The sequence below is a fragment of the Onychomys torridus genome, chromosome 7 (assembly GCF_903995425.1).
Source record: "Onychomys torridus chromosome 7, mOncTor1.1, whole genome shotgun sequence".
Classification (NCBI taxonomy): domain Eukaryota; kingdom Metazoa; phylum Chordata; class Mammalia; order Rodentia; family Cricetidae; genus Onychomys; species Onychomys torridus.
This window is the reverse complement of record NC_050449.1, coordinates 47,508,644-47,523,158: the sequence shown is the minus strand read 5'-3', so window position 1 is coordinate 47,523,158 and position 14,515 is coordinate 47,508,644. Positions and strand designations below refer to the sequence as shown.

At 43.2% G+C, this 14,515-nt stretch overlaps 1 protein-coding gene across 1 annotated transcript in view; it reads left to right on the top strand.

Annotated features, from left to right (window-relative positions):
- Tnfaip8l3 (TNF alpha induced protein 8 like 3) overlaps positions 1-13,903 on the top strand; it is a 43,777-nt gene extending 29,874 nt beyond the window's left edge. Inside the window, exon 2 of the mRNA XM_036191762.1 lies at positions 9,105-13,903. Coding sequence (XP_036047655.1) covers positions 9,105-9,667 — 563 coding nt within the window. The 3' untranslated portion in view covers positions 9,668-13,903. The remainder of the gene's footprint in view (positions 1-9,104) is intronic.
- Positions 13,904-14,515: the final 612 nt, after the last annotated feature.

Below are 14,515 nucleotides of genomic sequence, written 5' to 3'. Positions count from 1 at the left end.
TCCCAGCATAGGCCCCAGGTTCAATAGCCAGCTCATGCACTAAGGACAGGTCCCGGTCCCACTGCCTGGGTGCCTCCCAAACAGTTCAAGCTATTCAGTTGTCTCACTTATCCAGAGGGCCTGATCCAGTTGGGGGCTCCACAGCTTTTTGTTCATAATTCATGTGTTTACATTAGTTTGGCTGTTTGTCCCTGTGCTTTTTCCAATCTTGTTCTCAACAATTTGCTCAGCCTGGAAGGAGGGTACTGGACCTGCCTGTACTGAATCTACCAGGTTGAACTGAATCCCCAGGGGAATCTTGGCCCTGGAGGAGATGGGAATTGGGGGGGAAGAGCTGGGGGGAAGGCAGGGGCGGGGAGGGGGGAGGGAGAAGGACAGAGGAACCCATGGCTGATATGTAAATATCCTTATAAAAAATAAAATTTGAAATAAAAAAATCTTCTGTATACCAATGGCTGAGAGCTATGCATGTTAAAAACAAAATACTACTTTTTGCACTATTCAGGTAGATAAAAATTAAAGAGGTGGGCTATTGATGAGGAAGTTTAACCTAAGGAACTCACTGCTGCTGGGAGTGAAGATTAGCAGCTCCTTGGAGAGCAATTGGCATCACTTCCGCCAGGACTTGGCAGGCAGGTTCCAGATGTGGAATCTGCAGACTGCTGTGTGTGCAGAGGAGGTATAATGAATTTAAGTGTCTGGCAAAGGAAATATACAGACAGAGTCATCTAGGTAAATCTTGAAAGCACGATGTTGAATGCAATGTTTCTGAAGGGTTTATGTGGCACCTTTGATGGAAAGTTTAGAATCATCCATCTACAAACACTAGGGATCAGAGATCAGTCTCCAGAATAGATTAGATTCGAGGGGAGAGTGGTGGGAGAGAAGTTGAAAACAAAAAGAATTTCACTTCCCTCTGTGTTATTATCTGAGAACAAAATATTAAGAACTTGGGCTGGCCAGACAGCTTGCCAGGTAAAGTGCTTGCCTCATAATGACCTGAGTAAAGTCCCCAGAACTTATATATAAGTGGAGGAGAGAACAGACGACACAAAGTTGACCTCTGACCTCCATAGGTAGGCTTTGGCACGTATACTTAACCATACCCCCACATCACACATATCAATAACAATACATTTTTAAAATAATTTTTAAAGAACTGTTTTTTCTGTATATTAGCCATATAAATGTTATATTTTCTTCTATTTTATCTATATGCTTGAAATGCTTTGTGCATTTAAAAGTTTGTTGAATTGTTTGTGTGTGCATATGTGCATGTCCGTGTAAGAGTATGTGTGTGCCCATGGAGGCCAGGCAAGAGTGTCTGGTCCGTTGGAGCTGGAGTTACAGTTGTTTGTGAGCACCTGATGAGGGAATGGGGATCTGAACTCTGGTCCTCCAACAGAGCAGTGAGCACTCTTAACCTCTGAGCCATCTCTCCAGCTCCTGTTTTTGAAAAATTAATTTTCCTGAGGGAGATAAAACCTGATCAATCTTTATTTTAAAGTGGGCAGTAATTCAAAAAAGCGTTTAAACGAATTGGTTCATCACTCGTGCATGGAAGTTTGGTACTTATTGAAATGTGTGTCTAGTGGGGGTGAAGTGCAGGGCAATGGGGCGACTGCAGAACCCAGCTCGGTTACCTCCTGCATAGTGGATTCAGAGAAGCAACCCTCCTTTCCCTTGCCTTGGCTTCCCTGAAAGTAAAATGCTGTTGCTGTTGTGTATATCATAGAATTGCTGCAAGAATATGATTGGTTATATGCATAAAGTACTCCAATCAGTAAGACTACCCTATAAAGAGAGGTTGACTCAGCTCTGTGTAAAGGAAGTATGTAAGTAGATGCTGGCTTTTACTGATGCTCTTCTGTGGTATGAAAGTCTCTCTCAGATCATCAGAATCAGCCTGTAAATTGGAAATGAGTCATTCTCTAATGACTTCGTAAATATCTGCTTCAGAGAGTTCTGGTAAAAGAAAGTGATCAGATTCTCATTTACTTTGCAGAGCTAACTATAAAATCAATCAGAAAAACAAAATCCATACATAACTCTGTTAAAACAGAGTTCTGCCCAAAAAATGAAAACTAGGCTGGGCAGTAGTGGTGTACACCTTTAATCCCAGCATTTGGGAGACAAAGCCAGGCAGATCTCTGTGAGTTCGAGGTCACCCTGGTCTACAGAGCAAGATCCAGGACAGGTACCAAAGTTACACAGAGAAATTCTGTCTCGGGGGGGAAAAAAGAAAGAAAGAAAAGAAAACTGTATCTATCTTTAGCTTCTGGTAAATGTGGTGTTACTCTTGTCATAATGCTGTCCTTTTTCTATTAACTGACGAGTGTTAACTTTCCGGGCTAAATTGAGATTTAAATTTGAGGTTCATTTAATGTTTCACATGGGTAAGAAGTGAAGAGACACCATGACCAAAGCAACCTATGAAAGAAAGTATTTAATGGGAGGCTTTCTTACTGTTTCAGAGGTGGGTCCATGACCATCCTAGCAAGTAGCGTAGTGACAGGCAGGCAGGCAGGCAGGCAGACAGGCAGGCAGACAGGCAGGCAGACAGGCAGGCAGGCAGACAGGCAGGCAGGCAGGCAGACAGGCAGGCAGACAGGCAGGCAGGCAGGCAGACAGGCAGGCAGGCAGGCAGGCAGGGCCCTGGAGTACAAAGGCAGAGGCTGCTGGCTTTGTCCAGAGTCTTGTGAACTCTGGCCCTGGAGCTCTGCTGCTGACTGGCCACATGTCTTTGAATGAACTGCTGCTGTCCACTCTGCCTCAGTTTCGTACTTTATGAGCTGGAGCACCCAGGCCTTCTCTTGCAGGACTGTAGTGATCAGATACATGGTGCACTGCCCCTCAGGTACAGAATCATGAGTCGAGTTACAGATTGCTTGGTGGAGGTTGGTGGTTAGCTGGGGATGGGCAAGAAAATATACAATAATAAACTGAAAACTTTCACAGAATCTCTTCATTTTACCTAAAATGATAGACATTAGGGAAAAAAGCCAAACATCCCCCACCCCACCCCCCTAAAGGGCCTCCCGGCGCTATAATTACAGATATCTGATTTCTTATCAGATCATCTCAGATCTTTGCTTTTCCCTTTAAAGCGTGTCTGCGGGAGAGCTCTTGCCAAGAGGAGACCAGTCATCAATGCTGCCTTCCCTCTGCTCACATGCACGCGCATGCCAGGGGCAGAGCTCCTGGACTTTGCGTCCATGTCTTGCGGACAAGACACTTTTTGAGCTCGCTGTGGAAGGAAGCTGAAGCTCGGAGCTGTTTGTGAGCATGTCCTGCCCAAGACGCATGGTCGTGCTCCCTAGTCCCTGGGCTAGGGTAGAAGCGACTGGTGACCAGAAACATGGACTCTTCCAAGCTCCTCCACCTGGGTCTTGCCTTCTCCATGGCCGTGGTCTTGCCCCCACCCTCCTTGTACACTTGACTCCCTGCCTTAACAGATGGGCTCCCCAAACAACACCCACTGCTTCCACCCGGATACCATGTCCATTTATAACTTCTTAAGACATTTGCAGTCAATTTTTCCCCTGCTGTCATCTTGAGCTGTCAATAGAAATAAAGTGATGCTGTTTGCTTGCTCTTACAAATAAGCCTCCGCTATATAATGTTAATATGTCTCTCTGCACGTCTGTTCAAGTTCCACTCACTTTTTAGAGACACAACCAAGGTAGAGAATTAGAGTCCTGTGAAGACGAGGACGAGGACGAGGTGGACAAAGACGAGGACGAGGTGGAGGAAGAGGAGGAGGAGGAGGAGGAGGAGGAGGAGGAGGAGGAGGAGGAGGAGGAGGAGAGAATAGCTGTGCTCTGGCCCCTCCACCCCCACAGCCTGGTGACACTCAAGAGCATTTTCCTGAGCTCTAGTCACAGGTCAAGGTCTGGTGTCTTTTATAACCGTCATTTACTTCGTCTCTCTCCCAGTTCATTACCTTAGTCTCACAAGGCTCCTCTGCCTCTTTCCTGCCCGCTCACCAAGCTTGGTGAGACTTTCCTGCTGTTTGTCACTATGGGCATGCCGTTTCACCATTCTGGAACTGTGGAAGCACCACTTGGGCTCTGGCTGAGCACTGTTTTGAAAGGAGCAACTCAGCGTGGCTGCAGGCCTCTCCCACACACTCAAGTGTCCACGGAGAGCATCTTTGGTGTTCTCTTTCTGGACTCATCCACTCCCATGACCTCACTGTAGTTACAAATCCCTAGGCCTCATAAATGGTCCCTTGCCCTTAATGGCTAGATAATGGGAACTTTCATTCAGAGAAGGTTATCCACAGCCAAAAGCACTTCCCTTTTCTTTTTCTTTTTCTTTTTTCTTTTTTTTTTTTTGGTTTTTTGAGACAGTGTTTCTGTGTAGCTTTGGAGCCTGTCCTGGAACTCACTCTGTAGACCAGGCTGGCCTCACACTCACAGAGATCCACCTGCCTCTGCCTCCCGAGTGCTGGGATTACAGGCGTGCGCCACCACCGCCGCCCGGCTAAAAGCACTTTCCTAAGGTGTTCAGATAGGAATGAAAAGAAAAGGTTGTGTCAATAACCCTATTCTGGATATTTTAGTGTTTCCCACTAGCCATAGTGAAGCTTGCTTTCCTCATCAGCTTGCCCATGACTTTGGTTCCCAAAACTGGACTCATGGTCTTCCTTCTAGTCTACAGTGTCTCTTCTTGGTTCCTCTGTAGAACGCTAATATGAAAGTATGGACAGAAAAGGTCAGAATTTCCGTGTGCAAATGTCTCTGAATAGGACTGTGCCCTGGGCTGCACAGTCCCTTAAACCATTAGTAGCATTGTGGATCTCCTCCCCCATAGAGCTCTGGGGGCTGTGAACGTTCTGTTGTGCTGATTGTCTTGATGTGACTTCTACTAATTCTTTCCATTGTTTCCCATAATGCATCTTACAGGGTGTGTTTTACATAGTTACAGGTACATGTGTGTGGGGGTATGTGTGCCTAGTAAGTTTGTGACTGGGTGACTAAACAAAACCATGGAATTACCTTTCCTGCAGGACTTTTTTTTTTTTATTGTGGTGATATTTTATTTGTGCTGAAAAAAAGCTAAGGTTAGTCATTGCTACTCGCTAGTTCTCTGATCCCTTCAGCTATTACCCCTGTATTTGGCTCTGTGTTTCTTTGTTTTATATGTAGTGTTTTTATTTTATAATTAACTTAATTTCACATACCAGCCACGGCCTGCAGGACTTCTTGAAGCCTTGGCAATAGCTTATGTATTAACCATGAAGAGCACAAATACCTGGTCATCTTAAACTCACTACAGTGATCCCAGAGCCCTTCCTCCCAGAGCATGGAAGAGGAAGAGCTGTGTAGGGCATTTATGTTAGGGCACATTCATGATCACTTTGAATGCAAAAATCTGTGGTCATGTGGGAATCTACTCGGTGATATGGCTTTTTGTTTTTGTTTTTTAAATTCTTTTATTTATTATACATACCAACCACCACCACCGTTTCCCCTCCCTGTTCTCCTCCTACTCCCTCCCCCCACCCTCTTTTCTTACCTCCCCCACCCACTCCTCAGAAAGGGGCAGGCTCCCATGGGAGTCAACAAAGCATGGCATACCAAGTTGAGGCAGGACCAAGCTCCCCCCCCCCCATGCCCCCCCCCCCGCGCGCGCGCGCGCGCGCGCGCGCGCGCACACACACACACACACACACACACACACACACGCCCACGCCCCCACCCCGCATCCCACCACAGGGGAGTGGGTCTTGCAGGTTAGTGTCCTTAGGGTGGTGGCCCTGGTGGAACGACCTGTCAGCAGGACTCTTACCTCGGCTTTTTTTGTTTTGTTTTGTTTCTTTTCCTGGTGGTTTTGATGGTCCCTAACATTTGGTTCCTTCTGCTGCAGACTTGTGATCTTTAAGTGTTTGGAGATTTTCAGATTCCTACCTTTCTTGAGTTCTCAGAACAGAGGTTTGTAAATCCTGATAATTTGCAGATAAATAATTCTTATTCAAGAGAGATGGCCAGAAGCGTCAGGGAAGCCACCCAGGGGCTTGGTATCCTGGTGGAAATATTTAAGTGGAAGATTTCATTCCACCCACCTGAGTTAACTTACAGTTCCTTCAACAATCACTTTACATGGAGAAACTTGAAATGCTGAGAGTTTGTCTTTATGTTCCTGGAACTCAGAAATCGGAAGTAGGGTCACAGGGATTTGGGAGGGTGTAAGGAAGAATGCTTCATCTTGCATTTTCAGTTTCCACGCCCCCCTCCCCCGCCCCGCTCCCAGATCCCTTGGCTCATGTCCTCACCTCCATCTGCAGAGCTAGCAGTCACCCCAACCTCTACATCTGGTCTCACACCTTCTCCTTTGCTCCTTCCTCCCTCACCGCCCCCCACAACACCACATCATTTCATGGGCCTGTGGATAGAACAGCATAGTCTCTCTACTTGACACATCTTAACCACATCTGTATCGTCAGGTAAGATAGCATGGGTTCCCAGTACTGGTACATGGACATCATGGTAGGAGCAGGCGTTTTTTTTTTTAATACCAGTCATCTCCTTCTTCTCTTGGAATTGATAGAACAGCTTGATGTATTTATTAAGCTTCACAGAAAATAATCCATTTCATTTTGTGTAATACCCCAGGTTTTTCAATTTTTTTTAAAATTAAGGGACATTTTTTTTCTTCACAAAGCACACTTTTTTTGTCTTAAAAAGAGATTTATTCTGTTTTTCAGGTGTGTATGTGTCTGTCTGTCTGTGTGTATGCATGTGACTACAGGTGCCCCACAGTGGCCAGAAAAGACCATCCTCTGTAGACAGTTACAGACAGCTGTGAACTGCCTGGTATGGGTCCTGGAAACTGAACACAAGTTCTCTGCAAGAGCAGTCATACCAGGTTGTTAACTGCTGAGCCATCTCTCAGCCTGATTTCTTGTTTTATTTTGAAGCTTCTCAATAGCCCAGGCTAGCCTCAGTACGAGCAAGCATCACTTCCCCAACTCAAAGAGAGTTTTGAGGGAACGGACTTCCAGATACAAATTCCCTCTTTGATGTCTGTGCATCCTCAATGTGCAGACTTCATACACATTCATTTGCCTGGGAGGACAGGTGAGGCCAAGGCATGCTGATCCTCCTCCTTTCTCTTGTTCAATCTTAGTGTTTCCTCCAAGGGAGACGTTTAAAGGAACTTGTGCCTCTGGGGTGGAGAACCTTCCCAGACAGACAAAGAGCCAATCTGAAACTCACATCTGTTAGTGTGATACATCTTTTAATCAAAGTACCTTAACCCACTATTCCACATGTCATTTATTTTTCAAAGATTAATAAATATTCAGCCCAGACTAGCCTTGGCATGAGCACTGTGCCCTGATAGAAGAAAATTACCAATCTATGGAGGCTTATCATCACCAGAAAAATATTCCTTAAATTTCAATTTACTTACACACTTCGGTTGCTGGTAATTATGATGGGTTAACCAAGTGTTTTCAAGCATTAAGAATGTACATGAAATTAAAGTTCTGTGGGTGAGCCAAGTATGGTAGCCCATTCTTAAAATCCCACTACCAAAGAGGTAGAAATGGGATATTGCAAGGTCAAAGCCAGCTTGGGCTACATGGACAGCTGTAGACTTTATAGAGTATTTCAACAAATTCAAGACAGACAGACGTATGTCGACATCATGTTATAGTCTCCTTCATTCACAAAGTGGAAAAGAACAAAACAAGCTGGCTGTGGTTTTCCTAAGTTTCATTCAGTGTCCTAGTCATACAAGGCATGTTTAATTTGTCATTTGTGTTTCCCACACAGTGCCATTCCGTGCCCTTGACAATGAGTGACCTGGGCATAGAGACACACATCTGTCACCCCAACACTTCAGAGGCAGAGGCAGGAGGACCAGGACTTCAAATCTAGCTTTTGCTACATAAGAAATTCCAGGCCAGCCTGAGCTACATATCGAAACCCTGTGTCTTTGTGATTTTTTTGGAGGGGAGGAGGGGTCTTTTTTTTTCTGGTGCTATGGACCATGCCCAGGGCCTTGTGTTTGCTGAGGAAGTGCCCTCCCACTAAGCTGAATCCCCACCCTGTGAGACCCCATCTCAAAAATAAAAATGAACAACTAAGTAAGTAAATAAATGACAAGCAAGTAAACATGGGTTGGGTGACATTTCTTAACAGAGCTCTTTTGACTTTCTCTCAAATTCCTGACATCTGTTCTGTAAGTTGTACATACAGGCTATGAATAACAGCTACAGCACAGCAGCTGCCTGGCATCTGGAGCATGCCGCAGTTTCCAAGACCTTGAAAGTGAAAATAAATATATCTTAGACTGAAGCAAACATGGATCCTGAGACTCAGTCCAAAAAAAAAAAAAAAAAGACTTCCATGATCAACTGTCCATATTGTCCCCGGACATGTACTATGTTCTGGGCATCATGCAATACTTCTTATGTAAGTGGCAAAACTGAATGGTTTCCATGGTGCCAGTAGCTGTAGGGAAACCTTTGGTAAGTAGTCAAGTCAGAAAGGCTTATGTGTGGAGTAGGTCTAAAATGGTAAGATTCAGTCTGGAGGAGAGAAAGACTTTTCCAGAGGGATGCGCATGAGCCACTTAGAAACTTCTCGGGAGGAACAGGCCCACCTGGAGAGAGCAAGGCAGCTGGTGGTTTGGCACTGTTGATGTCTGGTTTCCTATCAAGTGTCTTTCTTTATGCTGCCCAGAACTGTGGTGAGGGCTGATGAGATTGATTCAGTGGTTGTAAAGGTGCTTGCCCCCATGCCTGATAAACTGAGTTCAATCCTTGGGACCACGTAGTGGAAGGAGAGAACTGACTCCCACAAATTGTCCTGTAACCACAACACACATGCCCACACATGTACACACACACACACACACACACACACACCACAATTAAAATTAATAAAAATGTTGGTGACCAGGGCATGGTGACACATACCTATAATCTAAGCACTTGGGAAAATCTGGGGTGGAGTTCAGTTAGGTGATTGTGGATATAGACATTAGTTTTTGTTCTAAGGATGTAAGTTCTACTTAATGTGTTTTACTTGTAAAAAAAAAAAATAATAATAACAGTTCTCATATCCCTGCATTTGTTTATTTCTTTGCCACAGGTCCTAATGTGTTTAGCTCAAAGAGTCTTGCCCTTCAAGCCCAGAAGAAGATTCTGAGCAAAATAGCCAGCAAGACTGTAGCCAACATGCTGATTGATGACACCAGCAGTGAAATCTTTGATGAGCTGTACAAAGTCACCGAAGAGCACACCCATAACAAGAAGGAGGCCCACAAGATCATGAAAGATGCAATCAAGGTGGCCATCAAAATCGGCATCCTCTACCGGAACAAACAGTTCAGTCAAGAGGAGGTTGTAATTGTGGAGAAACTCCGGAAGAAGCTGAACCAGACTGCTATGACCATGGTCAGTTTCTATGAAGTAGACTACACCTTCGACACAAACGTGCTCTCTAAGCTGCTGCATGAGTGCCAGGACCTGGTCCATGAGCTGGTTCAGCGACATTTGACACCCAGAAGCCATGGACGCATCAACCATGTCTTCAACCACTTTGCAGATGCGGAGTTCCTTTCTATTCTCTATGGTCCGCATGGAAACTGCAGGCCCAATCTCAAGAGGATTTGTGAAGGAATCAATAAACTGTTGGATGAGAAGATCCTCTGACCGGCTTCTCTTCTCCTGGACTTTGCTGCTTTGAAGTTAAAACATCCAACCTGGTCCAGTGAGAATCAAGCAGCAACCCTTGTCCAAGATTCTTAAGTTATGTCCTCTTCATCCTTCTGACGCCAATTCTAACTCAGATTTAGTGTGTTGACTCCCTGTGCACAGGCATGAGGTCTCGGGTCTAAATGAGCTATGTTTGCAAGCCCAAAGAATAGTCAACTGCTCTAAGACGGGAGCTTGCTTTGCTCACGACCGTGAGCTCAGTTCATCTTAAAGTGGAAGGCATCCTGGATTAGGACACAGAAGACACGGGCCAGGATATCAGCCCTGCCACTATGAACTCTTATCTTCTGTGTTCCGTAGACGTGATGCCTCCTGACTACCTCACAGGGCTGTTGTGGGGACTGAACGGGACAGCTCACACGCACGGTTTTGTGAAACCAAGACCAGTAACTGTATATAATAAATAGATGGGGTATTAACTATTCATAATTGATGAGTTTGCTTGTTGTCAGTTGTCATGGCATATTTAATAATCACAGTACCAGAGAGGTTGGGGTATGAGAACTATGATCTATTTTTGGTAGTCTGAACCACAGGATAGGGTTGAGGTAAACCTGGCCTATATAGGAAACTCTGAGGAAATGAAAATGGGAAAGGAGGGGAAAAAATAAAGGAAAAGGAAAAATCCCTTGTCCCCTGTGAGAGAAATGAGAGTCAAGGTGACGTTGTCCCTTTACTCTGCACGTGGACTGCGGACACCTGTCCAGGGCTGCAGTGATGACTCTCTGTGTAGGAAGAGCAGTACTTTCGTTGTTTCCTGGTTTTCTCGGTTTCTCAGACTCTCCAGTTTCGTCTCCAGCTACATCTGTCCAACAGACATTCACGTGTCTCCTCCTTTCCTTGCAAAGTCTGACATGAGAAGTGTTCCGTTTGGATGAGTAGTTTTCAGTTTCCCTAATGAGATGATGAATTCTGTTCTGTGGGGGTGTGAGGGTTCTGCACCAAAATTTTATTTATAATTGGTCTATAATATTTCTAAGGCTCTGTTGTGGTGTAAAGCTTCAGTAGATGTATATAGTGTATTATCAAATCAGTGTAATTAGCATATCTATCATAAATATTTATTTTTTCTGGCAGGACTATTCAGAATCCCTCCTCTAGCTATTTAGTAATATGTAGCACATTATTATTAGCTCTGACGACCCTATTATGAAACCCAACAGTAGAATTTTCCTATGGAGATGTAACTGTCAACTTCCCCCACCTCTTTTCTTCCCTTCTCACTCTGTAGTAACCGATGTTCTACTTTTTATTTCTTAGAGATCAACTTCTGAAGTATTTCATGTTTGTGAATTACACAGTGTTTGCTCAGTGTCTGTCTCATTTCACTTAACATAAAGTTTTGTAATTTTATCCGTATTGCTGCAAATGTCAGAATTTTTTTTTTTACAATAAAAAACATTCTGTTCTGTTCAAATGTCATTTTTTTTTTCTTCTGCTGCTCATTGCCAATGGTGCTTTGGGGCTTAGCTATTGCAAATATTGCTACTGTAATACACATGGGAAGGCCCATACCTGTTTTCAACAAGACTATTCCATTTACTTTGCACATATACCCTAATGTGGTTTCTGGGTTAGGTGGTCATTTTATCACTTTCCTCATAGGGAACAACCACTCTGTTTTCTGCAATGATTCTGCTTTGTATCTACAGCAATATTATATAAAATTTCCCTTTCCTCCACATTCCTATCAAAACATGTCATCCTTTGTCTTTGGGGTATTATCATTGTATCCTCAGAGAAGTAAAATCTCACTGTGAGTTTGATGTGTATTTTCCTAATAATTAATGATTTTAATCGTTTTTTACAAATATTTTGACTATCTGTATGCCTCTTTTTGAGAAATTTCTATTCTTACCTTTTCCCTTTTAAAACTTGGATTATATTTTAATTTGCTTTTGAGCAACTTGGCAATGCTGATAGTAATATAGAGTGAATGAACAGAGCTGTGGATGCTGTGGCTGGCAGACCCAGAAAAGAAGAGCTGCCCAGCTGCAATCTCAGTCAGTTCCAGATGGGGGACAGTGAGCTACCGGATTTAATTTCCACTGTGTAACTTTGATTTTGCTTTGATTTGATTGTGCCTGTGCCCTAGTTCTTACCTCTTAGAATAAGAAATATGCAACTTGCTGTGATTTTAAAGGAGCCCAAACTTTGGAATTTTAGAGAGACTTTGGGTACTTTAAAAAGAGACTGAATTTTTAAACACTGTGGGACTTTAAAAGCTATACCATGCTTTATATTGTGATATTGCTATTAAGATGAGATCTCAGGGATAAGCAAAAAAGGAGAGGCTACGGATTAATAGTAATATTTTAGTATGTCGGTGTTTACTATGACAAGGGGTCTGTTGTCTTGGTTGACTATCTGTCACCTTGACATCAGCTGGAGTTTTCTGGAAAGAAGGGTAACTGTGGAGAAAATGTTAACATCAGATTTAGGCAAAATCTCTCCGGTGTTTTCTTGATCAGTGATTGATGTGGAAGGGTCCAGCTCACTGGAAATGGTGTCATTCCTGGGTGGACTACCCAAGGTTGTATAAAGAATCAGACTGAGCAAGCTGTAGGGACCAAGCCAGTAAGTAGCCCCCGCTCTGGGGCCTCTACCTTAGTTCCCACCTCCAGGATCCTGCTCTGAGTTTGTACACTTCATTACCTTCATGAAGGACTTTAATCTGTGAGGAGAAATAAACCCTTTCCTTCCCACCTTGCTTTGGTCAAGATATTCTATCACACCAGTAGAAAGCAAACCAAGATAACAGGGTATGGAGCCCTTTGAGTACATCCTGAAATGTGCACTGGTGGCCCCTTCAGGATGCTTTTATGTTCAGGATTTGGGTTGACATGAGTCTTTTGTATTTTCATATAACATTTAAGGGTTTTTTTTTTTTCCTGTAAAGAATTGCATTTAAATTTTGATAGGAATTGCATTCAACCTTTAAGTTGCCTTTTGTAGGATGGCTGATTTTACAGTATCAGTCCTGCCAATCCATGAGCGTGGGAGCTCTTTCCATCTCCAGCTATAATCTTCAATGTCCTTTTTCAGTGTCTTAAAGTTTTTATTGTACATGTCTTTCACTTCCTTAGTTAGATTTATTCCATGATTAATGCTGTTGTAAACATAATTGTTTCCCTGATTTCTTTCTCAGTGTGCTTGTCATTTGTGTAGAGAGAGGCTCTGTATTTTTTTTAGTGTTATTTTTGAATTCTGCTATTTTGTAACTGTGTTTATGAGGTGTGGGATATTTCTCATGGACTCTTCAGGGGTTTTTATGTACAGAATGGTATCATCTACAAACACGGATACTTTGTATCCTTTTTATCGTCTTCACTTATTAATCTAAGGAAGACTTCCAGTACTATATTGACTAGGCAGGGGAGAAGGTGGACATACTTGATTTGTTCCTAATTTTAAAGGAAATGCTTTGAGTTTCTTCTTGGGCCCCTCCTTCTTCCTTCCTTCATAATTCTTCAGTCACACTGGGATTAAACAAAATTAAGAAGAGCTTTGACTTAATTTGATTTTCAGTTTAGCTGTTATTTGTGGAGAAAGTTGAGAACAGCAAGTTCACCTCCTGCAAGTTGGTTTAAGTGAGCTCCCAAATGGCACAGACTTCCAGGTATCACCAGGTAGCGACTGCAAAAACAGAGATGTGAGGTTAGAACCACTTAAAAATGTATTAGGAGAGGCCCCAAGGAAGGGAAGACTGGACACTTAGGGATGGACTTCGCTTTAATCTACTGCTGGAATCTTTGGCTTCCCAGAAGAGACGCTGTGGGACTAAGAGCAAATCTGTGAGCAGAGGCATCATGCCAACCGCCTGGTGCTGGAGACACTTAGAGTCTATGATGAAGCTGGTCCACAACCATTAGAACAAGTACAAACTAGATTCAGCAGCTGCTGCTGAAGTAAAGACGTGTTGCTATGGGATACGGGGACAAACAACAAAAGCAGACTATCTCCTCCCTGCTCGAGCCCTGCAAACTCCCTAACTGTAGAGACCAACAGAAAACCTGCCAGTGCAGACACATGGCTCTGGAGTTCTAATCTCAATGCCACACAACAGAGTGTTGAAGGGCTTTGGATCTCAAAACCAATGAACTGAATAACATAGATGCACACCTACGTATAAAGTCACCTAGTGCGACTCATAAATTACATATTATGTGGCTAACTAATAGAAATAAACTTAAAAGTTGAGCTCTGTATGTTGTGTTCTGAGTTATTCTGTATATTAGCAAAAACTAAATAGTACCAGAAAATTCGCCTTTTTGATCTTGGTCTTTAATTTACATGTTAATAGATTAGTTTATACATTTTTATCTATGATAGTGATACTTCCATAAAGTTTTCTAAGGTAATTTTTGCTTCTAAGAAGCAAATAAGAATTTGATTGAATGAAAGTGACTAACTACTTTTTGGCTTTTGAAAGTCTCCAGTATATTCACAAAACTGCCTCAAAACTCAGTAGAATAATAAAAACCTTATGGGATTCAAGTTTTTCAAATTTATGAAGAAAATGTAATTTTTCTCTTTCAAATACCCAGGGGAGAGTTACTGCAGGAAGATGGCAAAGCGGAACTGAAAACGGGAGGAGCTGGCTAGTTTTCCCATCACACAGGTCACTGAGCAGAGGGGAGTGAATAAACCACTTAGTTCACTGCCACAGACATCCACTGCCACACACATGCACACATATAACAGGTAGCCACTAACACGCACACATACATTTAACACAGCAATGCACACACATATACAGAGACAGACACATAACACACATACACA